The following is a 23,886-nucleotide window of genomic DNA, read 5'->3' on the forward strand; positions in this document are numbered from 1 at the left end:
TTTTCCTTTTGAGACAGGGTCTTTCTTACATTGCCTTGGCTGGCTTGGAACTAATTAGCTATGTAGACCAGGCTTTTGAACTCATGGAGATCCACCTGCCTCTGCCTCCCAAGTGCTGGGATTCTAGGCGTGTACCCACCCACCCCCAGCTTCTTTGTTTTTTTATTTTCAAATAGGGACTCTATAACTTATTTGTCCAGGCTTGCACTGAACTCATTCAGTAGCTCAGGCAGGACTCAAACTTAACAATCCTCCTGTCTCAGCTTCCCGGGCAACTGGAACTGCAGGCCTGTACCACCAGGCTCAGCTAACAGCACTATTTTTGGAGTACTTGCTCCGAGTCGGGTATTAGGAACAGTCTCCGCTGTGCCTGGTCTACTTGAATCCTCATAACCAACTTGCAGGCTGTTATTAGCCTATTTTATAGAAGGGGAAACTGAGGCTCAAGGGAGTTGAGGGAACACATGAAGAGCAGTGACCAAACCCAGGGAGATGGGTGTGCAGTCTGGGACTTTTCTCTGGCTGCACTGTCTGAGAGCCATTGCTGGGCTCAAGCTGCCAACCGTGGGCTCTTCCATTCACTATGGAAAATCTCCCCTTCTGGGAACTGTTTGCTGAGCCAGTTCAGGACTGAGCGTGACTATGTGACATGGCAAGAACCTGTGTCAGCTCAACAGGGGACAGCAAAAGGCAGGCACAGCTGTGACAGGATTGGACTGGTCTAAAGACAGAGCTATTTTGGGCTCAAAGCTGTCAGAAGTCTGAGGTCATGATGCCCTGGTCCCTTCTTCTGAGTCAGAGAGACTGTAGATGCTGTCCAGGGCTAGCCAGGAGTGAGGCTAATGTTAAGATCACAGATGTGCCCAGCCACCCCCTTCCGTTCATCACCTCGTTTTCTCTCTATCAACCCTCATGCTGGAGATGAGAGGGCTTCTCAGAGAGGCTGAGCAATCTGCCTAAAGACACAAAGCTGGTACAGTCAAACCAAGAGCCATATGTCTTTGTCTCTGAAGCTGGGCCTATGCGGTCCTTTTCCCTGGTTGAATCTGCCACTTCAGGCTTAGGAGGCTCTAATGAAGGCTGCTGTGCCTCTCAGGTCGGTTCCTGATTCTGATACTCAACAGGCCCTGGGCTGAGACCTGGGAATCCTCAAGCCGCCTTTTCCTGATCTGTGGTAAAGCAGCAATGTAGCCTCGTGTACCTGAATCAGGGAAGGGAATGCACAGTCAGCTCCTCGTATGTGTGTGTGTGTGTGTGTGTGTGCGTGCGCACGTGTGAGTATGTGCACGTGTGCGCGCGTGTGTGTGCATGTGTGCAGTTGTGTGTGTGTATCTATTTGTCTCTCTCTGTGTATGTGTGTGTGTATCTATTTGTCTCTTTGTGTGTGTTTGTGTGTCCTGTGTGTGTGTGCCTGTGCATGTGTGCCACACTGTACACGTGAAGGTCAAAGGATGACTTTTGTGGAGTCAGTTTTCTCCTCCTATCTTTTTTTGTTTGTTTGTTTTTCTAGACAGGGTTTTTCTGTGTAGCCCTGGATGTCCTGGAACGCACTCTGTAGACCAGGCTGGCCTCGAACTCAGAAATTCACCTGCCTCTGCCTCCCAAGTGCTGGGATTAAAGGCATGCGCCACCACGCCCAGCATTCTCCTCCTATCTTTACATGGGTTCTAGGAATCAAACTCAGGTTGTCATACTTGAACTGCAAGCATCTTTATCCCCTGAGCCATCTCGCTGGCCCCAGATCCTTCCATTTCTAGGCTCAGTCTGTAAGCGGGCTTATGGGGAATGACATGTCCCTGGGCTGTGTCCTGAATACTCAAGGATAGAACCCTTGACTTCCAATCGAGCAGTGGGGAACCCCTGACTATGGTCAGAGTGATCTTTAGGCTCCAAAGGGTCCCAAGGTACACAGCTACAGATGGGACTTGTAACTCGAACCTAGGACTCCTAGACACCGTAACAGTTAGTTTTATCAACTTGTAGAATTTCCGGGGAGGAGAGTCTTAGTGAGACATTATCTAGACTTAGTTGGTCTGTGGGGAGACTGAGACAGTCTCATTATGTAACTGGTGAGGGTAGCCCAGCCTCAAAGTGGGTGGCGCCATTCCCTGGGTTCAGGTCCTGAACTGTATCAAAGAGGGGAATGCATGTGTCCTGCCCTTGACTGTGGATGGGGCTAACTGCATCAAGTTCCTGCTATGTGTCCTCCCATAACAATAGACTCTAACCTGCTCTCTTCCCTTTTCAGCTGCTGTTAACCCTGGGTCTCCTAGCCTCTGATCCACTTTGCTCTCTCCATCGCCCAGGAAGTCTCAGGCCAGCCTTACTGTGGCCTCTGGTCTTCCCAGCAGGGCAGGCAGACAGCAATGCTACTTGTCCTACCCACCTGTCCTGCCCACCTGTCCTACCCACCTATCCTGCCCACCTGTCTTACCCACTTGTCCTGCTCACCTGTCCTACCCCTCACACCTGCTATCCTCTGTGGTGCTACCAGGAAGGAAGATCAGTAAGGAAAAGAAGCCAACAACATTCTAGCACTGCCCTACAAGGGACAGGTTCTGATTCCCACCCAGGCCCTCCTTTCTGACTGGCCTCTCTAGGCTGTGAGTCCAGCCTTTCCCCACTGCCTGACCACATTGTTTCTGCTTCCTAGATAAAGCTGTGGGCCAGCCTACTCTAGACCTTCTGAAGCCACAGTTGTGCCCTAAGCTTGGAGACTGCTCTCGAGAAGTCACCCTTGGAAGCCCAGTGAGTCTGGAGTAGGTGGTAAACAGCCCTAGGAGTGTGGAAACCCAAGGGAAAGATCTACTAAGAGCTTCCTGACAGGCATGCTGTATGATGGAAAGATGGAAGCCAGGGAAGGACAAAACAGATCCATTGAAACCTCTGCCTGCTTTATAAAGGTTCAGAGAGCTACCCTGCCTCTCCCTCTTTAGCCCCACCTCACTTTAACCTTGGACACCTAGGCAGCTGCCTCACTCCCTTCTTGGGCTTCTTCATGTCTTCAGCTCTATGTACAGCTGGTCTGCCATGGTGGTAGTATAAAATCTAAACACACCGACAGGGCTCAAGGTGGGCCAGGGACTGACCCTAAGATGACACCTGACTCTGGCCTCAATGCCACACACTCTCCCTTGCTGGTGCCACCATAATTACTCCATGTGTCCTCCTCGCCTTCGCTCTGGGTGGTCTCCATCTCAGCTCTCCCCGTTCACCTTGACTCTGGTCTGTCCCACCCGTATGTGGACGCCTCCTCCGGGAATGCTTTCTGACGATGCCGCTTGGGTACCCTGGGCTTCCTGCTATTCTTCTAATGCTGATGAGTCTAGCTGCCACTCTGTCAGGTGCCACCTCTGGGCTGCGAGCTGCCTGGCCAGCCAGACTAAAAGCTTTGAGTCTGAGATGGTGGAGTGAGAAAGGGCCCAAACCTCTGGCCTGGTTGCAGGGGATGCTGAGAAGCAGGACACAGTGGTAAAGCAGATTCTAAATGGAAGTGGGAATGATGTCTGTGTCTGCAGGGCCATGTGGTGGCTTTTTATGGGGTGTTTGTGATAATTCTTTCAGATGAGACCCCTATTTCAGCATGGAGGGATGGGGCTCTCATGTGTCATTCATAATTCACACCCCTCCCCTGGAAAGCCAGCCCAACCAACTATGGTCATAGCTTTCCTCTCGTTCTGGGATATCCCTTGGGCTATGTCTGAAAATGCTTTCAGGCAGATAGATTGCTTCATCTTTTGAAGAGGCTACCTTGTCCAGTAGAGGGACAATTTTACAGAGAAGAGGCCAATGACTAGGAGGTTTGCCTTGCCCTCACTTGGGCAGCAGGGTGGCCTGGGTCACACTAACCCAGGAGAGCAGGGCAGAAGGGGTGGAGGGATGCTCATCCAATCTGATGGCTGTGCGGGGCAGCTGGATCACCACAAGCCAGACTTCCTGCCTGTGACCTACATTCCCCTAGCTCCTCCACGTGCAGACAGATGGGAGCAGGGCCTGTGGGAGAGGGACGGTGTCCCAGCGAAGAGGACTCTGTGGCTGCAGAAACCTTCATGTGAGCATGGGAAGGAGTGTAAGAGTCTTTCTGCTTACCTCAGCCCCCGCAGGCTAATGGCCAGGTCTGTTCAGAATGGCCAGACCAAGGCACCGTGGCTGCTGAAAAGGCCGAGGCACTTGTCTCCAGAGCACCCCAGGACTCACGCACTGCGTGGTCTCATGTTGCCCTTTGCTATGGAGGCATCCTAGACATGGAGCGGTATGTCTCCCTCAACACTACACAGGGGCAGTTCCTTGTTGAAGGCCTACTGTGTGAAGCAACAGTAGCACAGTGGGGCATAAGTCTATTCTTACAACCGTTTATTCCTAGTACCTAGTTCTGCTTTTGGGCTCTGTGCCCTCTGCCTGGGGAACCCATGTCAGTCTTCCCCTTGAAGTCCCCCCATCCCATCCCCCCATCCCTGTATCTCTGCCAGCCTCCATTGGGGTCCTTCTCCCCCAGATCCTGCCCTAGACCAGAGGGCCTTTCTACTGTGTGATCTTACATGCCTCAGCCCCATCTCCCTCATGTGTTCTGCTCAGGGATCAAGGCCACCCTGCCATGCTCTGTGGCCTTTGCCTGCTGCTCACACCTTGGAGCCTCAACTCTCTGGCGGAGCACTTTCCCTTGAATGTGTATTGAGTAAATAGTGGCTGGCTGAAAGACTTAATGCAATGAAAAAAGGACTTTGCAAGCTCTAAAGGGCCTCAGGTGAGCCTCTTCTGATAAGCTAGCACATGGGGCGGTACTAAGCAGCCTTTGGAGCCTTCATAGAGAGAACTTAGCTTCATCCGACAGAAGTGAGGCCCACCTCAATGGTTCGAAGAAACCTGGGCCCCACAGCAGGAGAGGCTGGAGGGAACCCTGGTGGGGAGAAGCTTCAGCCTGGAGCAGAAGCCTTTAACCTTCAACGGGTGTTCATGGTAACTGTTGGAGTGGGGTGGTGCTGACCTGTGAATTACAGACTACTTTGTTGAGTCCAGCTGGACAAAGATGTCCCCAGTCATGGCCAAATTAAGTACCCCTGTCACGGGGTGGTGGTGCTCCCAACACTCAGGCGGCTATAGGGCCAGGAGAGGGGCTCATGAATTACGGGATAGGTACAGAGAGGGAAGGGAATGAGGGAGGGGGAGGAGAGAGAGAGAGAGAGAGAGAGAGAGAGAGAGAGAGCACCACCCTCACTGTCCTAGAGTAGAAAGGGCTACAGACGGAATGTTTGAGCAGGGAAGGACAGAGTACCAAGCTGTAGCCAGCAACAGTCTAATGGAGCCGCCTCATCCTTCAGTTGACCCTGGGCTCATTAAGATCAAGCTACGGCTGAGGGCCAAGCAAGCTGCCTGATGAACAAAAGAGCTTGTATTTGGAGAGAGGACCATTAGCCAGGACCAAGGGAGGGTTGCAGGGCTGAGGAATGGCTGTGAGGAGCAGAAGCAAGATAAGGAACTGAGGGGTGGGGAGAGCAGTGTCTCAGACTTCAAACCACAGCTCTACCCAGTGGAGATGGTGTTGATGTCCTGCCCTAAGGTGAGAGATGAGAGACCACAGACCACATTCCAGGCTGGGACCAGTCAGCATAGAAAGGACAACGCAGCCTGGAGCACCCTAACCCATGTCCATGTGCTGTGTCTCAGAAGGAACCAGGCTGTCTGGTCTGTGTGTGTGTGAGGGAGACTGGGAGGAGAGATGGGTCATGAAGCTCACAGGCCCCTAGTCTGTGTCTGGTCAGATGAGCTGCCAAATGCAGATCTTGCCTATCACCTTCATTGGCTTTCCAGAGTCCTCAAGATTAATCTCCAGATCTTAAACAGATCTTGAATTGTCCCTAAAGGTCCTTGACAAGTCTGGGTAGCTACTTCCTCTACCTGCAAGGGTCACCAAGTCCAAGCCAGGTTTCAGTCAGGCTGAGTGGCTGACAGCTCCTTAAACAGCTCCTCCAATAATTCCTGTTTATCAGTTCTGGGCCTAAAACACCTGCTTCCAGGCTGGGTGTAGTGGTGTGCGCCTTTAAACAGCACTCAGGAGGCAGAGGCAGGCGGATCCTTGAGTTTGAAGTCAGCCTGGTTGACAAAGTGAGTTCCAGGACAGCCAGGGCTATACAGAGAAACCCTGTCTCAAAACACACACACACACACACACACACACACACACACACACACACACACACACACACACACAGAGAGAGAGAGAGAGAGAGACAGACACAGAGACAGAGACAGAGACAGAGACAGAGACAGAGACAGAGACACACACAGACACAGAGAGACACAGAGAGCCTGCTTCCTCTTCACACGCAGTGCCTAACCCCACTAGCTCCTACTCTGAGTTGGTGTCCCTTTTTGCGCATATCCTCTGGGAAGCTTAGTATCAATAGCAAGAGTGTCGATGGTGTCCACCATGTCAGGAGGCAGCTGTCCAGGGGAAGGGGTGTCTACTATAAGGCAACAGAAAGTGGTAACTGGGGTCACTGGTTAGAAGGTGGTGAGAAAGGACAGGAGGATTTAAATGACACACAGAGAAGTGGATAAGTAGTCAGGGCACAGCTTGTCCTGGCCACCCGGCATGTGCAGGGCACACTGAACTTGTTGGTGCTTGGGAACAGACACTACCAGACAGGTCACGTGGCAACCAGGTCCAGCTGGCTTTGCTGAGGTTCCTCTTAGACTGCCGCAGGGACAGTCAGGTGTTCTGAGGTGGGACCCAGGGAGGCACAGCTTAGTTCACACAGGTCTCATCGGCCTTCACTGAGGAGACATGCGGGGCTGTGAGCGGGAGAGACCTCTTTTACTTACCCAACTCCCAGCAGATCAGCTTCCTTCCAACTGGCGGTTTTCTTCTGACATGGGAGTTCTGAGCTGAATACAGTGGCGATGATCCCAGCCCTTGAGAGGCGGAGGCTGGGGATCAAGAGTCCAAGGTTTTCCTTGTCTACCTAGTTTGATGCTAGTTTGGGCTACATAAGACTCTGTGGTAGGTTGAATAAGAATGGCCCCCATAGGTCCATAGATTTGAATGCTTAGTCACCAGGGAGTGGAACTGTTTGAAGAGATTAGAAGGATTAAAAGGTGTGGCCTTGTTGGAGGAAGTGTATCACTGGAAGGAGGCATTTAAAGTTTCAAAAGCCCATGTCAGGCCCAGTCTGTCTGTCTCCCCTCGCTCTCCCCACCCTCTTTCTGCCTGCAGATCAGGATGTAATCCTTCGCTCTTGTTCCAGTGCTATGTTCCCCACCATGGTAACAATGGACTCAGCCTCTGAAACTGTAAACGAGCCCCCACTTAAATGCTTCCTTTTATAAGAGTTGCCTTGATCATGGCGTCTCTCCACAGCAATAGAGCAGTGACTAAGGCAGACTCAGGCTCAAAACAAACAGACAATTTCCCTCCACATCCTCCCCACAAAATGAGATGAAACAAGAGTTCTGCAGCTTGTCGATTTAAAGAGCTGGTTTTAAAACCTGGGAATGGGGACTAATCCCAGTGCGGACAGGTCAAGAGGACTGTTGAATTCCAGGCCACAAATTCAATAAGAAAGCCTAATCCTGCTGTTCCTGTAGAGATGGAAAGGCAAAGCCTACAGAGACCTGGGTGTGGCCTCAGTCCCCAGGGAGAATGGTGACAAGCCAGTCCACCTCCTGACCCTTCCTGTGGAACCAGGCCACCCTCTGCCGGAAGGATAGTGTTGGACAAATAAGCATCTCAAAGTAGGTTTTGTTAGCACGCAGGATGACAACAGGAGACACTGGCTTCTGAATGGGAAGTGGGTGCAGGGAGGAGGCTCTGTGCAGAAGCTGCAAGCAAAGACCAGAGCTGGGCAGCTGGGCAGCTGGGCACGCCTCATTGAGAGCCTGGTACCCAGCCAAGGCTGCACTGGGTTTAGAATTAGACTCGTGGTTCCATTCCTGACTTTTCTATCTCCTCACTACATCTACTTTGGCCAAACAGACCTCTTCTGAAAAAAGAAAAAACAGTAGCAATCACTTCTGGTTGATTATAAGGGGTTAAAGTGACTGAACGCTTCAAGATTCTTCCCCCTCCTCTCCTCTCCTTTCTCCTCCTCCTCCTCTTCCTCCTTTTCTTTCATAATGAGACAGGGTCTCTTTCTAAAGCCCTGACTGGCCTGAAACGCAGTGTAAACCAGGCTGGCCTTGAACTCTGTCTGCTATGTCTTCCTCTGCTGTGGGGTGCTGGAGATCACCCGCAGGTGCCGCCATGCCTGGCTCAGGATTATTACAGAGTATGAATTCGGGAAGGTTGAGATCCCAGCCAGTCTTCTTATTCACAGTATGACCGGAGCGAATGCCTCACCCTCTCAGCCTCAGTGTCCCCATCTGCACACTCGGCAGCCGCCACTTCCTCCACAGGATGCGATGTGTGGTAAAGTGTTAAAATAGCTAAAATCGGCTCCCATCTATGACTATCATTAGTTTTACCCACATAACAGCAGAGTCTGGGCTGCCTGAAGAAGGAGGTAATAAGTAGGAGGGAAATTAGGGCTCTCCCAGCAAATACCTGATGGATCAAGTTCCACCCAGCGCTTCCACTTAGCTGGGTGTCCACCCTCGCTTCCTGTGGCCCGGCTGCTCTCAGTACTGTTTTTCAATGCGTGGAGGTAGAATCTGTTTCAACCCTAGATGACTTTGGGTGACAAAGAAGCAACTTCAGGTGCCTTGAGTCAAATCCTCTCCAGAAAGTGAAACAAACCTGGAAGTCAGAATTGCTCTGAGGCTGATAATTCTGGGAGGGCACCTCCTGGCATTAAAACTAAATTAGATCACGCTACCTCTGCTATTACTAAATAATTCCCCATGATTACACAAGGCAGCCATGACTCCTGATGGTGGTGAACTTCAGGTGACTTACTCCAAATAACCGCGAAACTTGCAGGCTCATCTGATCGCTTCTCTATAGTGTTGCAGGCAGGTAATTATGCTAATAGGCCTTAAAAAAATCACCTTTCTAGTCTGGGATTGGAAGAGCTTGAAACAGAAATGTGAGCAGTGTATATTTCCTGCAGCAGAAGCTGGGCGCCATATCTGATTCCAAAAGGGCCCTTTGTCAAAAGGGAGAGAAACCCCTTCTGCAATTGGAATTAAAGTGGCTGTATGCTCCTCTCTTCCGATCTGTATACACACTTTTGGGACTCATCACTCTAAGAAGCAGGCACACAACAGAGGCTCAGGATCTCTTAGCTAATTCAAGCTTACAGGTGTAATGTTCCAGTTTCCAGGCAGGGTTCTGGCCACAGGCTGGGACACTATCAAGTTCAAGAATGATTCTGATGCTTCAGGAAAACACCAGAGGGGCAGTGCTGTCCTTGTCAGGCTTATTACTGAGTGTGCACGAGCGAGTGCTGCTTACTGGCTTGTTCCCTGAACTTGACTACAGCCAACCTTATGAAGGCATTTCTTTTTTAATGATTTATTTTTAAGTGCATTGGTGTTTTGCCTGCATATGTCTGTGTGAGGGTGTCAGATCCTCTGTAACTAGAATTAAGACAGTTACGAGCTGTCATGTGGGTGCTGGGAACTGAACCCAGGTTCTCTGGAAGAGCAGCCAGTGTCTTAACCACTGGGCTACCTCTCCAGCCCCATGAAGACTTCTTGCTTGCTCGCTTGCTTTGTATTTAAGTATACTGTAGACACACCAGAAGAGGTCATTGGATCCCACTATAGATGATCATGTGCTGGGAATTGAACTCAGGACCTCTGGAAGAGTAGTCAGTCCTCTTAACCGCTGAGCCATCTCTCCAGCCTGAAGGCATTTTTCTTAATGAAGCTCCCTCCCCTCATGACTTTGGCTTTTGTGAAGTTGACATAAAACTATGCAGTACACATATCATGCACCTTTTTGTTATTATTTACCATTAGTTTGTTTATTTCTGAGGCAGGCCTCCAGGTATCCAGGCTGGCTTCAAGCTAGTAAGATCAGATTTTTCTGCCTCCATTTCCTGAGGTCTGGGATTACTGACATGCAACACCAAGTCAAGTTTCCATGGTGCTGGGATGAACCCTAGAGCTTCTTATGTGCTAGGCAACCACTCTATCAACCGAGTCACAGAGGATAAAGTAAACAATTGAGAATGTCTTAGCATAAGTATATAAAAATATTGCAGAGGACATCCTTACACTAAAAAGCGGTCACCGCTCATATAAACGCTTTAAATCAGGCATCCTGCATTTCGTCTGGCCGTCCTATCCACAGCCCCTCACATCTCCAGCTAGCCATGCCCTCTCCCCAGTTTGACCTCCTCCTATGGGCACACAGCCTGGCAAATTCCTATACACAAGAAGCTCCACACGCCTCACCCCTGCTGTGCAGATATTTATCATGTGCTATGATAATTGTTTTCTGGTTGTTATTTTATTATCTGCCCTCATTTTCTTCTGGGGGCAAAAGAAAAGTTATGGCCACGGCCTCCTCTGCTTCTTCCTGGCCACATCTCATTCTTAAATTACCTCCAGTTTCTGCGTCTGTCTCAGGCTAACCTACTTCTTCCTCTCTGCCATTTGCATTTTTCTTTTCTTTATTTCCATTTGAATTTCTGTTTACCTTATGTGTATGAGAGTTTTGTCTGCATGCTTGTGTGTGCACCACGTGCATGCCTGGTACTCCTGGAGGCCAGAGGAGGATGTCAGATTCTCTGAAATTGGAGTTATAGATAGTGGTGAGCTACCAGGTAGGTGCTGGGAATTGAACTTGAGCTCTCTGTAAGAGAATCAATGCTCAGATCACCGAGCTGTCTCTCTAGCCCGATTTTATCTCTTGAGATGGAATCTCTTACTGAACCTGGAGCTTACAAATTGTCAAGACTGACTGTCAGTGAGTTGGGTTCTGCGGATCCACTTGTCTCTACCTCCCTAGCAACAGGATTGCAGGTGCCAGCTTTTTATGTGGATCCTGGGGACTCAAATTCAGGTCTTTATGCTTGCACAGAAAGTACTTTACCACCAGATCATTTCCCCAGCCTCAGAGAGAAGTTCTTCATTCTAGAAGAGGGCTTGAAACATACCCTCCCGCAGAGTTTTCCCTTCAGTAGGCATCCATATTGGACCTTTCATTTCTGGCTGAACCTCCTGGGCCGTCTTCACGTCCTGTTCCCTTCCTGGACCATCCCCAGGATAGTCTCTTGCCTTTCCCTTTAAATCTTCTTCCTTCTCCAGATTATAGATCCTCCCTGCCCAGGATCATCAGAGTCAGTGCCTCTCCAAGCAACCCAAGCTTCTGGGCATGGCATTTAGGGTCCTAGGAACCCAGCCTTTCTTCATCTTCCTGCCTTGTGGCTGATGCCTGCCCAGGGGTGCTTAACTGTTGATCCTGAGCATATCAGGCTGTAACATGCTTTAGCATGGGCCGTCCCCTCATTGCCTGGTTGTAGCTTCTGCTTTAAGAGGTCACCTCCTTGGAAGGCATCCCCTACTCAGGCTAACACTAGGGACCCAGCCCCCTCCTCTGTCTCAATAGTTACTAGCTTACCAGCTTATGCTCAGTATGTAATGGGAGGGACTCCTGTATGGGCCACAGGGAAGTTTCCTGGTGGCTCTGTTGACACCATAGCCTACCTCTTTCCCTAGTACCTGGGAGCAACTCACTGGCCTTTCCACCTTTGTCCCCAGCTCTCAGCTCAGAGCCTGCCCAGAGGGGCCCCCATATCATTGACTCAGAGAATACACAAACAATAGGGAGAAGCTGCAGAGGTCGACTAAACTCCCACAGGACTGCTCCTCTCCAAGCCTGAACTGGCATCACTCAGCCCCTCTTCCATGCCCAGGGACTCACACCAATGTTGAATTCACAGACCCTACCAAGGCAAATGTACATTTCCACTTTATTCTTTCTCCTGCCTGCTTCCTCGTCCCTCTCCACCATGCCTTGCCATCTTCCTGTAGGAGTACCATGAACCTGAGCCTGGGTGAGTATCTGAGAATGCTTTGGACCATGGGTTTTTGCTTGTTTGTCTATTTTTTTAAAAGATTGATTGATTGATTGATTGATTTAATGTATATGAGTAAACTGCAGCTGTACAGATGGTTGTGAGCCTTCATGCCGTTGTTGGGAATTGAATTTCAGACCTCTGCTCTCTCTGGTCAACCCTGCTTGCTCTAGCCCAAAGATTTTTTATTATTATAAATACTGTTAATTATTATTTATTATTATAAACACTGTTGCTGCCTTCAGACACACCAGAAGAGGGTGTCTGATCTCATTACGGGTGGTTGCAAGCCACCATGTGGTTGCTAGGATTTGAACTCAGGATCTTCGGAAGAGCAGTCAGTGAGCCATCTCGCCAGCCCTTGTCTATTTTTTTTTTGAGACATGTATCCCCAGCTATCCTGGAACTCCCTCTGTAACTCAGGATGATCTTGATTTGACTTTCCTGCCTCCACCTCCCAAGTGCTGGGGTCACAAGCATGCTCTACTATATCCATCTTATATGATGATGTTGGATATAGGACAAAGCTTTGTGGGTGCTAGGCAAACACTCTCTACCACGCCGTGTCTCCACCATACTTTGAATCCCACTTCCACTAACAAGCATTTGACTCCCCTCCCCCGGAAGAGCCTAAGTCATAAGCTCTTTATTTTATTCAGGTATAGCACACAGTACACAGAAAGATGTGGCAGCAGTTATAAGACTTAAATTTAGAACCAAACAGGCTTAGAATACTGGCTCAGCCATTTTCAGGCTGTATGCTCCTGTGCAAGTTGCTCACACTCTCTTAACTTCCATTTCCACTGCTGGAGAGATGGCTTAGAGGGTAAGAGCACTGTCTGCTCTTCCAGAGGTCCTGAGTTCAAATCCCAGCAACCACATGCTAGCTCATAACCATGTATCATGAGGTCTGGTGCTCACTTCTGGCACGCAGGCAGAACATTGTATAATAAATAAATAAATAAATAAATAAATAAATAAATGACTCACTTCTGGCACGCAGGCAGAACATTGTATAATAAATAAATAAATAAATAAATAAATAAATAAATAAATGAAATACATAATCCAAAATGGAACCTCTTTAGAGCAGGTTGTGAGAACTGAGTGAGAGAATACACAGTCACCTGCCCAGGCATTCAGAGAAACGGTGGAAATTCTGGTAACCAACAGTGTCCTAGGATGAGAGTCAGTTTGTGGAGGTGTGCTAGTAGACCTGGGTTCATCCCTTCAGCGAACATTCACTGAGCACATACTATGTGCCAGAGCCCTTGCTGAGGGTCAGCAGTGATGCAATGGTGACCCCTGTACTCAGGATCCCCAAATACCAACCGCAGTCAGTATCATGAGGGAACAGTGCTAGGTATAGGTGTCTAGTGAAAGCAAGGCGAGGTTGCTCTGAGGGAGTGACATTCAATGACCACTGAAAGAAGCTAACGAAGAAGCTAACCAGAACTGGGGACGTCCCTTGGAGGGTTTGCTTTTTTACCAGCCACACAAATACAATATTGTGCAAAGCCCTTGAAAGCTTTTGTAGCGGGGTTAGGAGAGATCTGATCGGATCTGTGTTCTGTCAATCTTTCAAGAGGCACCAATGGGTAGGATCCACAGGGAGAAAGGCACAGAGGCAGGGAAGTAGCTTGATGCTCACAGAAACCTGGGCAAAGGACCACAGCACCTGCTGTTTAAGGACAGCAGGTGACGCCCTAGGTTCCTTCATTGGAACACTATGAGCAATCAGAATGTTATGTTCAGAAAATTAAGGGCAATCAGGTTCTGAGAGTGTTATCATTGATATGGCCAAGGAGTAAGATGGAATAGCCCAGAAAAATTAGGAGAGAAACTGGGGGAATGTGGTGAGTCAGAAGGGACCAGGACTGTCCACAGAATCACAGATTGCTAGAGGTTAGGGGAGATGAAGGCACAAGAACATCCTTTAATGTTGCCAATAGGGAGGTCACTGATGGTCTAGACAGCCATTAGAAAAGATGACAGGGGCTACGGATGTGGGTGTTGGGAGAATGTTGGCTTAACATGCACAGTACCTTAGGTTTGATTCTCAGCATATCCCACAAAGTCACATATATACCCAAAATCAAACAGAAAAATGAGCAGGGTAGTGCACACTTGTAATCCTAGCGGTTAGCTGGGAAGGAGGCACTGTTAGGAGGGTCACCAGCTCAAGGTTGCCCTTAGTCAGAGCAAGTTTGAGGCTAGCCTGGAACACATGAGACCCTTCCTTCAAAAAGAGGGTGGCAGACTATATGTTGTGTGGGATTCCTGCCTTACACAGCCATTTTCATGAGACAAAGGACCAACAGTGACTAATGTGTATGTCATCTTGGGGATATTACATTGTGCGATGGGATTTAAATCAAAGGGACTGGTTTATTAGCTTAGGAAAATCTCTCTCCAGAACCCTTGAAGTGCACAGGGCTGCTCTTTTCCAGTGACCACCCAGCTCTGTCAATGTCATGCTTCTGTCTGCATGTAGAACATGTGACTCTGGCAGACTCATCTTCTAGAGTCTGGACCATGAGCAATTCCCAGTCCTGCATGTTGCCTTGACGGAAGCTCCCAACAGGAGGACATATGTAGACTTTGCATACACAAGTACAGATGATGTATTTGGTAAATCACTTCAGACGCGTCCCTGGGGAAGGAACCACGGGCTCTGTCGCCCCTACAGATGGAAGCTGGCAAGGAAAAAGACAGGTCCAGATTGAGATCCCTGGGATATATGTGAGAACAGATTGGAGGGGAGCAGAGCAGCTATGGGGAGACAAAGAGGAAGGTCTTCAAGGCTGGTGTGCTGTGCAGCTCGGCACCTGGGCACCTGGAAAGTGGAATGCTGGGAGGAGGAACAGGGCAAGGGTACAGAGCAGGCTCTTGACACTTCCAGCTCCCCAGACAGCCTCCAGGTGCATACTTCTGCTCAGAACTGGCTCACACCCTTGTTGTTGTTGTTTTTAAACCAGCTTTCTACTTGCATAGTGGCCCAACTGGGTTCCTTCTACCCTCTTCTGCAAACATCTTCCTCTTAGCCCACATTCACATAATTGCTGCTTGACCTAAGAAGAGGGCCGCGCATATGGCTTCTGGGGTCTCATATACTCATCCTAATCTCTCCTTGTGACAGGCCTCACCATATCCTGGCCGTGCAGACCCCAACAGTGAGGCTCGGATGAATGAAATGGTATGGTAGATTACACAGCTAGTAACTGGTTCAGCCCAGACTGACTGCAGCTCTCTTGACCTCAAAGTTCATGTTACTCTCAAGACCAGTCATGAAGACCAAGCAGTCCATCGGGCAGGTGATAGGGTTGTTTTCCTTCTGAGAGTCTGGCATGATCTCCGAGTTGGGTCTCAGAGTATTTGGATTTGCCCAACATTTATGTTCTTATGTCCTAGTTAAGTCCCTGTGCAGAGGGGGAGCCTGCAGTGATAACCCAGAAAAGGTGAAATATGAGAAGTTGTAGTAGTACTCATCTATAATCTTTGTACTAAGGAGGCTGAGGCAGGAGGATTACAAGCTTGAAACCAGCATGAACTACAGTAGCAAGACCTTGTCTTTAAAATAAAGTCTGCCTCGAGACAAATCTGAAACTAGGTGCCACCGTCTGTCTTGTGAGGATATGGACAGTGAAGGACAGGTGCTAGGGAGCTGCCTCAGGAATAGATAAGGACCCTCCAGCTCACCCAGGGTCCCCATGGCAGAACTGTATCATACAAGCGTTGAAGCAGAGACTGGGAGCAGCAAGCCAGGATGACACGCTGCCTGCGCAAATGCCTTGGAGGCCTAGCCTGCACGGCGGACTGTGTCTAGGCTGAGCAGCGCTTCAGGGGAGATGCTCTAGGAAGTTATTAGCATTCTTTGGGTTTCCTGAGTACCTCACCGCAAGCTGGGCTATGTTCATCCGTCAGCACTTAGACACGATGACATCATTAAAAGAAGGAAAGGAGAGCTAGAGAGATGGATCAGCAGTCAAGAGCACTGACTGCTTTTCCAGAGGTCCTGAGTTCAAATTCCAGCAACCACATGGTGGCTCACAACCATCTGTCATGGGGTCTGATGCCCTTTTTGGGGGTATAGCTACAGTGTACTCTCATACATCTCAAAAAAAGAAGTTAGAGGAGGAAGAGGAGGAGGGAGAGGAGGAGGGAGACTAGGAAGAGGAGGAGGGAGAGGAGGAGGGAGACTAGGAAGAGGAGGAGGGAGAGGAGGAGGGAGACTAGGAAGAGGAGGGAGACTAGGAAGAGGAGGAGGGAGAGGAGGAGAAAAGTATCCCTTTGGATCAGGACTGATTGTTTTTAGGGATTCCCATCAGGCTTTCTTTATGGTTTTTTGGGTTTTTTGGGTTTTTTTTTTTAAGTCTGGGGTCTAGAGTGATTGTGTAGCATTCACTCACAAGGTCCTAGGTTCAATCTCCCAAAATAACACACACACACACACACACACACACACACACACACACGAGACAGACATTTATGCACTTACCACTCCAGTCAAAAAACTAAAACCTTGCCTAAATGGGCAGCTTCTGCCTCCCACCCATCCCATCACCCTCCTCCTCCCCGGGGTAAACACTTTATTGAAAGCTGCATTTATCATGCCTCTGCATGCTTTCTGCTTTTGCATCTGTGCATACTCACGTGATATATGGGTATTTGGGTTTTCGTGTTTAAAGAATCCAAATGAATGATATCATGCCATTTGTTCCTCTGCAACTTGCTGTGTCTTCTCCCTCCCTTGGAGACTCCCAGACTCTCTAGCTAGTCCCCCTCACTGCGGCAGAGACCCTCAGAGCATTCTGCAATGGGTCTGTGCGGTCTGCAGATGGTCACAGGCTGCCTTGCCTTTTGCGGGGGACACACATTCATTAGGCGTGTCCCTCAGGGATGACCGGATAGCTGGGTGTTTCTTGGTGCTTCCGGGCTGTTTTCCAGAGTGGCTGTAACCACCTTCCCTCCTGGCATGGGTGTTCTGTATCCCACTGTCTCCCCTTTGTTTGGGCGCCAATCTGACAGGAATGATGTGACACTCTCCTGACAGAGGCCTGATTCTGTGTGTCCTTGGTTACAGTAAGGCTTTCTTTGCATCTGTTTAATGGGCATTCATGTGCCTTCTGCCAGGTGCCTGATCGTACATGCTTTGAAGTCTTTTTGTAGCTCAGGATGTCCTTGAACTTCTGCTCTTCCTGCCACCACCTCCCGTTTGGCTGGGATCACAGGTTTTAGCCACCACACCTAGTTTATGTGCTTCTGGGGGAATCAAACACCAGGCCATCACTTTAGCAACTAAACGACACCCCCAGCCCTCTACCTCCTCTTCTGAAAATCAGTTTGTCAGAGGCCTTTGTACAGCTTGCATTTGACTCCCATACATCTTCTCATAAACATGGCATTCACAGTTTAATTAAATGCATCCATCTTTACTATGATGTTCTGTGGGTCTTTAAGAAATCTTGCCCTCTGAAAAGTTTGTCTGTTTGCTTGCTTAGAGTCAAAGGCTCACTGTGTAGTTCAGGCTCATGGCCTAGAACTATGTAATATAAGCTGGCCTTAAACTCACCACAGTCCTCCTGCCTCAGCCTCTCGGTTCCTGGGCTTACTAATGTGAGGCACCATGCCCAGCTTGTTTTCATATTTAATCTTTTGTATACCTGACACTGATGGTATGGAATAGGGATTCCATTTTTCTTTTCTAATACAGACATCCAATTGCTCCAGCACCATTTATAGAAGTGTCTACTCTTTCTCCACTGACCTCAAGTACCACTCCTGCCAATATTAAATTTCCATACATGTGTGAGTCTATTTTTGCAGCCTCTATTCTAATCCCCCACCCTATTTATTTACCCTTACTTTAACACCACATGCACCTCTTTAGGCTCCTCCCACAACTCCGTGTGTGCAGATCCTGTCTGAGTCTTCACATCTTCATAGAAGGAACATGTAGGTAATGGTTTTGCTCACAAAGGTTTTCTAAGATATTGTCTTAGGGCTTTAAAAACTCCCCCCCCCCTTTTTTTTTTGCAAGACGAGGAGATAGATCCAGAATTGAGGTGGTTTGCCAAGGCCACATTATTGAAAAGTGTTGGGCTTTCAAAGCTGCCTGGTCCATCCAGAGCACATCACTGCACTGTATCTGACTTCACTACTTCCTTCAGCGAGAAAGTTCAGAGTGATGACTTCGTGCTTTGTTGGGGCTCAGACTCCATTTCGTAGGGCCTCTTCCTAACAAGAAGTAGGGACTCTAAGTAAGGTAGACGTATGCTCCATCTGAGGCTTGTGATGGTGAGGAAAGTCGGGCCATGTTCCGAGGTCAGTTTCAAGAGCCCTCTCGGGGCGTGCACTTGGGCCCAAGGCGCGCAGCTTGAGAGGACGCAGGCTTCCCCCTGGAATTACAGGCGTCCTCCCGCCCTCCCGCCTCGAGAGGCAGGAATGCGCAGGATCAGCTTTCAGCAGGGCCCTGGTCGTCTTTCCGGGGAGCTCCCCGACAGGCCCTTCTTCAACGGCCGAATTAACTGGTTCTGTCTGTCCGACTGGGAGAGCAGCTCCCACTAAAAATAGCAGCTCCGCTCAGGGCGGCCTGCTCCCCGCCCGGGCCCGCGCCACCGCCGTGGGAGTCGGAGCCGGGACGGCACGAGGAGCCCTGGGGAGCGCCCGCACGCCAGGGCCCGACCCCCCGAGGCCCAGGCCGGGTGCGCAGCGCTGGCGCCACAGGTGCCGCGGAGGGAGGCAGGTCCGACGCCTGCCGGGATGGGCGCTGGGCGCTCGGCCGGCCGAGCGCTCGCCTGGGCCTCCCTGCCGCTGCTGGGGCCTCCCGCGGGCGCACTCTGCGGGGACACGCTCTGCAGCAGAGGTAAGGCCGGGCGCGCGCCATCGCGGGCCTCCGCCTCCTCCGCGATCCTCCCCTCCAGGCTACTCGCAGTCCCCCGGGGCCAGGAGGGGCGGGCCCAGGCATCCACGGGTTTCGGGGATAAGAGCCAAGCGAACTCTTGTCAACTCACCTGCCAAACGATCGCAAAAGCCTTCGCCCCCTTCTGGTCTCAAATGTTTCCATTTCGGAAAATGGGGCGATGAAATCTGTGTGGGCCAAGGAACTTGGGGAACATGGAGCAGAACAGATCGGGATGTCCTGGAGTTTAAGTGGATGGGGGTGCTACGGTCCTTTTCTCAGGCACTGGTACCTGCCTCAAAGCCTGAAGTTGGAGATGGTGCTGGATGTATGGGAAAATTGAAGGAGTCAGCGCGCGGGGAACGATGCTTGCAGGGCGGGGATAGTTAGAAGGTGACAGGGGAGTAAGGAAAGAGAAGCTTCGGTCATCTCTCTGTCCTTGGGCTACAGCAAAGAAGGCAGGGAAGGACCTGGGAGGGCGGGCTGAGACCATGCGCGAGCTGGACCTGGCTAAGTAGGGCCAGAGGAGAGGCGTGTGGCCCAGCCTGGACCCTGGCCAAGGCCGGGCGGGGGCAAGCGCTGGCAGCCGAGGGGTTCGCCCTGCCCAGTCCGGCCCGGCGGGTGGTGGAGATGTGGGGTCGATTGACCAAACAGGTGCGCCCCCGCCCCTCCCCATCCGCCCCCGCTGGGGCCCGTGGGCGGGCAGAGCTGCGGCAGCGGGGCCTGCGATTGGCAGGGAAGGGCAGGCCGGTGGCCGGGGAGCAGAGAGCCGCGGCGCCGCGGGAGGCGGCGGAGCTGGCCGGAGCTCCATCCAGCCCGGCCCGCTCCGCTCGGCCCAGCCGGCCCCACGGAAACTTTCCTACGGCCGAACTGGCAGCACAGTGCCCTGCGACCCGGAGACTTGGTGACTACGGGACCCTGGCCCTGGGCTTCTCCGACTGCACAGCGCTCAGCGTCCAGGCCGGCACGTAGAGGTAATGGCTGAGGACCACGGGTCAAGTTGAGGGTACCCCAACACCTGCAGTGATCCGAGCAGGGGCTTCTTGAAGACCTTGAGAGTTTTGATACCTCTATAGAGCTACAGGGCTGAGGAGTGCGCCTCAGTCTCGCTTTATTTAGTTCTCATTTCGGCTCTCCATCAGGACCTCTGAGCCTGTCAGACCCTTTAAACTTTGCTGTTTTCTGCTTCTATCCCTGTTCGCAGCCCGGTGCAGGGCTGACGCTTTCCTCTGGAAAGAAGAGTGCAGGTGTCACCAGGGAAGCGCCTTCAGCTGGGGCTAGCCATCTACAGGAGTTGGGGTACAGGGTTCTCCAGTCTATCAATTTCAGAGGCTTCCTGTGACTCCCAAATTTAAGACCCCATCTCACACACACACACACACACACACACACACACACACACACACACACACTCCAACTTTGGGACGTTTGTGGTTATTGTTAGCTAGTGCTGTTACTAAGGACACAAGTGAACTCAGAGAGGTCTCTCCTCTTTCCTTGGCCTGCTTCCAACCCCACCCTCTACTGACAGAGCACACCTTGAGAGCATGGGGAGAGAGACCCAAGGCCCAGCCTGGTGAGCTTTCTGTGATGTGTTTGCCCAGCTTTCTCCCACCTCCTTCAGCTGCTGAGGTGGCGTCAGGGGAGTGCGCTTTAGTTTCAACTGCCAGCGGTCACCAATGAGAGAGAGTCGTCATAGGAAACATTGTTCTTCCTCCATCTGAACTTTCCATGTTCTTGACCTAAAAGACTGTGCCTCAGAATTAACCAGACCCAACACCCGGCTCCAGAATCCAAACACAGGTTCATAATCAGCTTCCTCTGCTCACCATGCCTTCGTAAACCCCCTGAGTGTAAAGGTCTGTGCATGGGAGATCTAGTGAGGCTTTTATGAAGTGAGGCATGCGTGGTTCTGAGAAAGGTGCACATACTGTGTTAAGGGCAGAAGCGGTAGGTCCCAGATTTCAAATGGCCTCACCACTTCCCTTGTCTGCCTGTGAGTGTGTCAGAGAGTTGTGTCTTTGAAAGTGGAGGTGACAGTTATAAACACTGAGGAACAGCGAAGGACCCAGCCATCCAGCATGCAGGAGAGAAACCTGAGCCTAGCCACAGTGGTGATGCTTCCGACACCCAGCCTCCAGTGTGCCTTCCCTGGGCTATATCTGTAGCTGGTACACATGCAGTCTCTTCAGCTCAGGTTCTCCAGGACAGGGAACTCTGGAGGCTCTGGCCTTATGACTGGACATCTCCAGCCAGCTAGAACATTCTTGTTGTTCAGAGTAGAAATCTATGTCCAGATACTTCTACCCATTAGATGTTTGCACAGACCTCTGGGCATCTCTTAATGGCTCAAGTATCCTCTAAGGTCCCCGAGTCTTGACTTTCAGTGCCTTCCCTTAGGCACTCGGGGCAGGGGAACTGAGTTTGGCAGTGACAACAGCACCATTTATTGTTATGTTGTACCAGGTCCTGTGCTGGGGACATTACACATGTGTCACTGCATTAAGGGAACCCTGTGAGGCTGTGTCCTTTCTTATCCTCACTTTGCATATAAAGAAATGGGTTTAGTGTGAAGAAGAGACTTACCAAAGGTCATACAGGCAGTGATGGGGGTGCGCTGCACCCCAAACTCAGCAGCAGCCCATAGAGTATGTGCTTCTACTTTTTACTTTCTGACCCTCTTTGAATGCCTACTATGATGTGTGTGTGTGTGTGTGTGTGTGTGTGTGTGTGTGTGTGTGTGTGTGTGTATACTTGTGTGTGCACTTACATCCAGGCCTGTTATGTGTGCCAGGATGCTTTTATCACAAGCACCCAGGGTACCTATTGAAATGCAAATTCCTCATCTCCACTCCTGACCTAGGGATCATCTCTGTGACAACTGCCCAGGCTCTCTGTATAGCCCAGCTTGAGAAGCCTCACCTTCAGGTACTCTGAGGAGGAGAGAGTATGTGGCCAGTGATGGAACTCAGGGGCTAGGGGGCAGGCAAGAGAGAGCAGTTCAGTGATGCCCTCAAAGTGTGCATGCATAAGGGCAGACCTTAGATCTCTGCTTTCTTGAAGGATTGGCACACCTTGCTGAGACCCTTGTGCTCAGTTGTTTAGTTACAGAGGTAGGGTTGCTGGAGAGGTGAGTGTGACCTCTCTCTTCTCCTCATTGCAGTGTGGGTGCTGGGACCTTTCCAGCTAGAAGGTTCTGTGCCTGGATCCCTGGAGGAGGGCATGATGGAGTTCTGTTTCTTGTTAAATTGGTCCTCCCTGGAGGGCATCTCTAGGGATTTGTCTCACATGGACCTTTCCAGTGTCACATTTCTGGCCCCCAAGCTCTGTGGCATACCGAGACTTATTCTGCCTTTTAACCCTTTGATCCCCCTGAAGGCTCCGGGTAAAATTGCATGCATTTTATGCGTGAGGTCCCAGGAGTCCACAAGAGAATCGAACATTCAAAGCCCACATACATTATGGGAAGAATGAGCAGAAAGTGGAAGAACCAAGTCTTGAACTCTCATCCTCTAACTATACATTCAGTCTTCTTAGCACCGTGACTTTTTGTGGTTTTCCTGCCCACCTGGTGGTGGCTTTGATATTAGAGATCTTGTCCAGAAGATGGAGGGCCTGTGGTATAGTTCTGATCTTTAGGCTGGCAGAGTTCTTATCTTTAGGCTCCTCGGATGTCAAGGGGATAGAGGTGGAGCTGTTCAGCTAAATGGCTGTGACCTCTCCTAGCATCTCTGAGGAAGGGTACCACAATGAGTGCCCAATGAGGTTGCTGGCTTCAGAATCTAACAGGCTTTCACATACAGAACACTGCAAGATAGTGACCGTGAAAGTGACTGGGGTTCCTGACTTGGAGCCAAAGGGAGCTTGGGACTGGAACAAACCCAGCTGTAGTCCCCTTCCCAGGGCCCGGTAGCCTGGGCTAAGAGACCTTGGTTGCAGTGTATAGCACCTCTCAAGTCATCACCTCTATCTCTCGTTAGCCTTTTCTATTTCTTTCTCTGAGCTGGTGCCCCTGCCCAGTGCTCTGACCGCTTCCATGTGGATGTGATTCCAGGCTCCTTGTACTGTGCCTGGACGGTGTGCCTGGGGTGCCCCGCAGCTAGGTTTCTTGAAGCAACCCTTGTGAGCTTCAGCTTCCTGACTCCGTCCTGAATCTTGTTTCCCGTTGATAGTGGTTGCCTGTGCCCCACCACGGCTCCAGGGCCTAATCCCTGGGCTACAGTGTGTGGCTTTGGGCTTCCTTTCTACTTAACTCCCTTCTGCTCTTTAGGCTTCCAGCACCCAGGTCTGTGCCTGAAGCTTTGGGGCGATTCTTCCATCTCTATCACTGTTTGACTGCCTAGCCGGGTCTCATCACATGAGTATGAGCCACTCCTGCTTGGAACTGGCTAACGTCTGTATCCCAGGCCAGCTGTAGGCTCCTGATTCTCCTGCCTCCATGTCCCAAATACTGGGATTCCAGGCATGTTCTGTCATACCTTCTGTATGCTGTGCTGAGGCTCGAACCCAGGGTTGCATGCATACGAAGCTTCCCAGCTATGCCCTAGCCCTGGCTTTTGTAGCTCCTATTAGCTTGCAGACTTGCCTGTCTCCCAAGGTGGGCACTGGACTTCTGGAGCTGACAGACCTGTGTACTTCTCATTTGAGTATCTACAGGACCAGTGAGCCCAGCGCGGACCTTTTGATGCCTGGTGACTCTCATCCAGCTTAGCCAATGCTCTGCCAACGTTTCTGGCCCAGAGCATTTTTCTTGCATCCTGTATTTTAGCACAGCCCAGCAGGAGCCTCTGTGTCTGCACGTGGGCTGGGCTGACCATTGCTGAAGGACAGACAGATGCTTCGGATTCACTGACAGATGTCTGTCCCTTTATGATTATTCTGGGTCTGTTATACTGCCCCCCCCCCCGTGTGTGTGACCTTTCACGTGGTAGGCACATATCTGCCTCTAGACCACTGTCCCCTCCCCCACCCCAGTCCTTAAATGCTTTTCAAAAAAGTCACTTCTGGCTTTATGGGACCTAAGAT

General features: G+C 50.6%; 1 protein-coding gene across 5 annotated transcripts in view; it reads left to right on the plus strand.

The window, feature by feature from the left end:
* The window catches only part of Dab2ip (disabled 2 interacting protein), a 172,549-nt gene that overhangs the window by 4,769 nt on the left and 143,894 nt on the right, over positions 1–23,886 (plus strand). The window contains exon 1 of one of the 5 annotated variants that reach the window (XM_006498304.4): positions 18,434–18,825. The exons of 2 other annotated variants lie outside the window; for them this stretch is intronic. In XM_006498304.4, the coding sequence (XP_006498367.1) occupies positions 18,723–18,825 (103 nt within the window). In that variant the 5' untranslated portion in view covers positions 18,434–18,722. Of the gene's footprint in view, positions 1–18,433; positions 18,826–19,625; positions 19,836–23,886 lie in introns of those variants that run through there. 2 more of the 5 variants (NM_001290637.1, XM_006498311.1) reach the window with 2 other exon arrangements.

Source organism: Mus musculus, chromosome 2 (assembly GCF_000001635.26).
Source record: "Mus musculus strain C57BL/6J chromosome 2, GRCm38.p6 C57BL/6J".
NCBI lineage: Eukaryota > Metazoa > Chordata > Mammalia > Rodentia > Muridae > Mus > Mus musculus.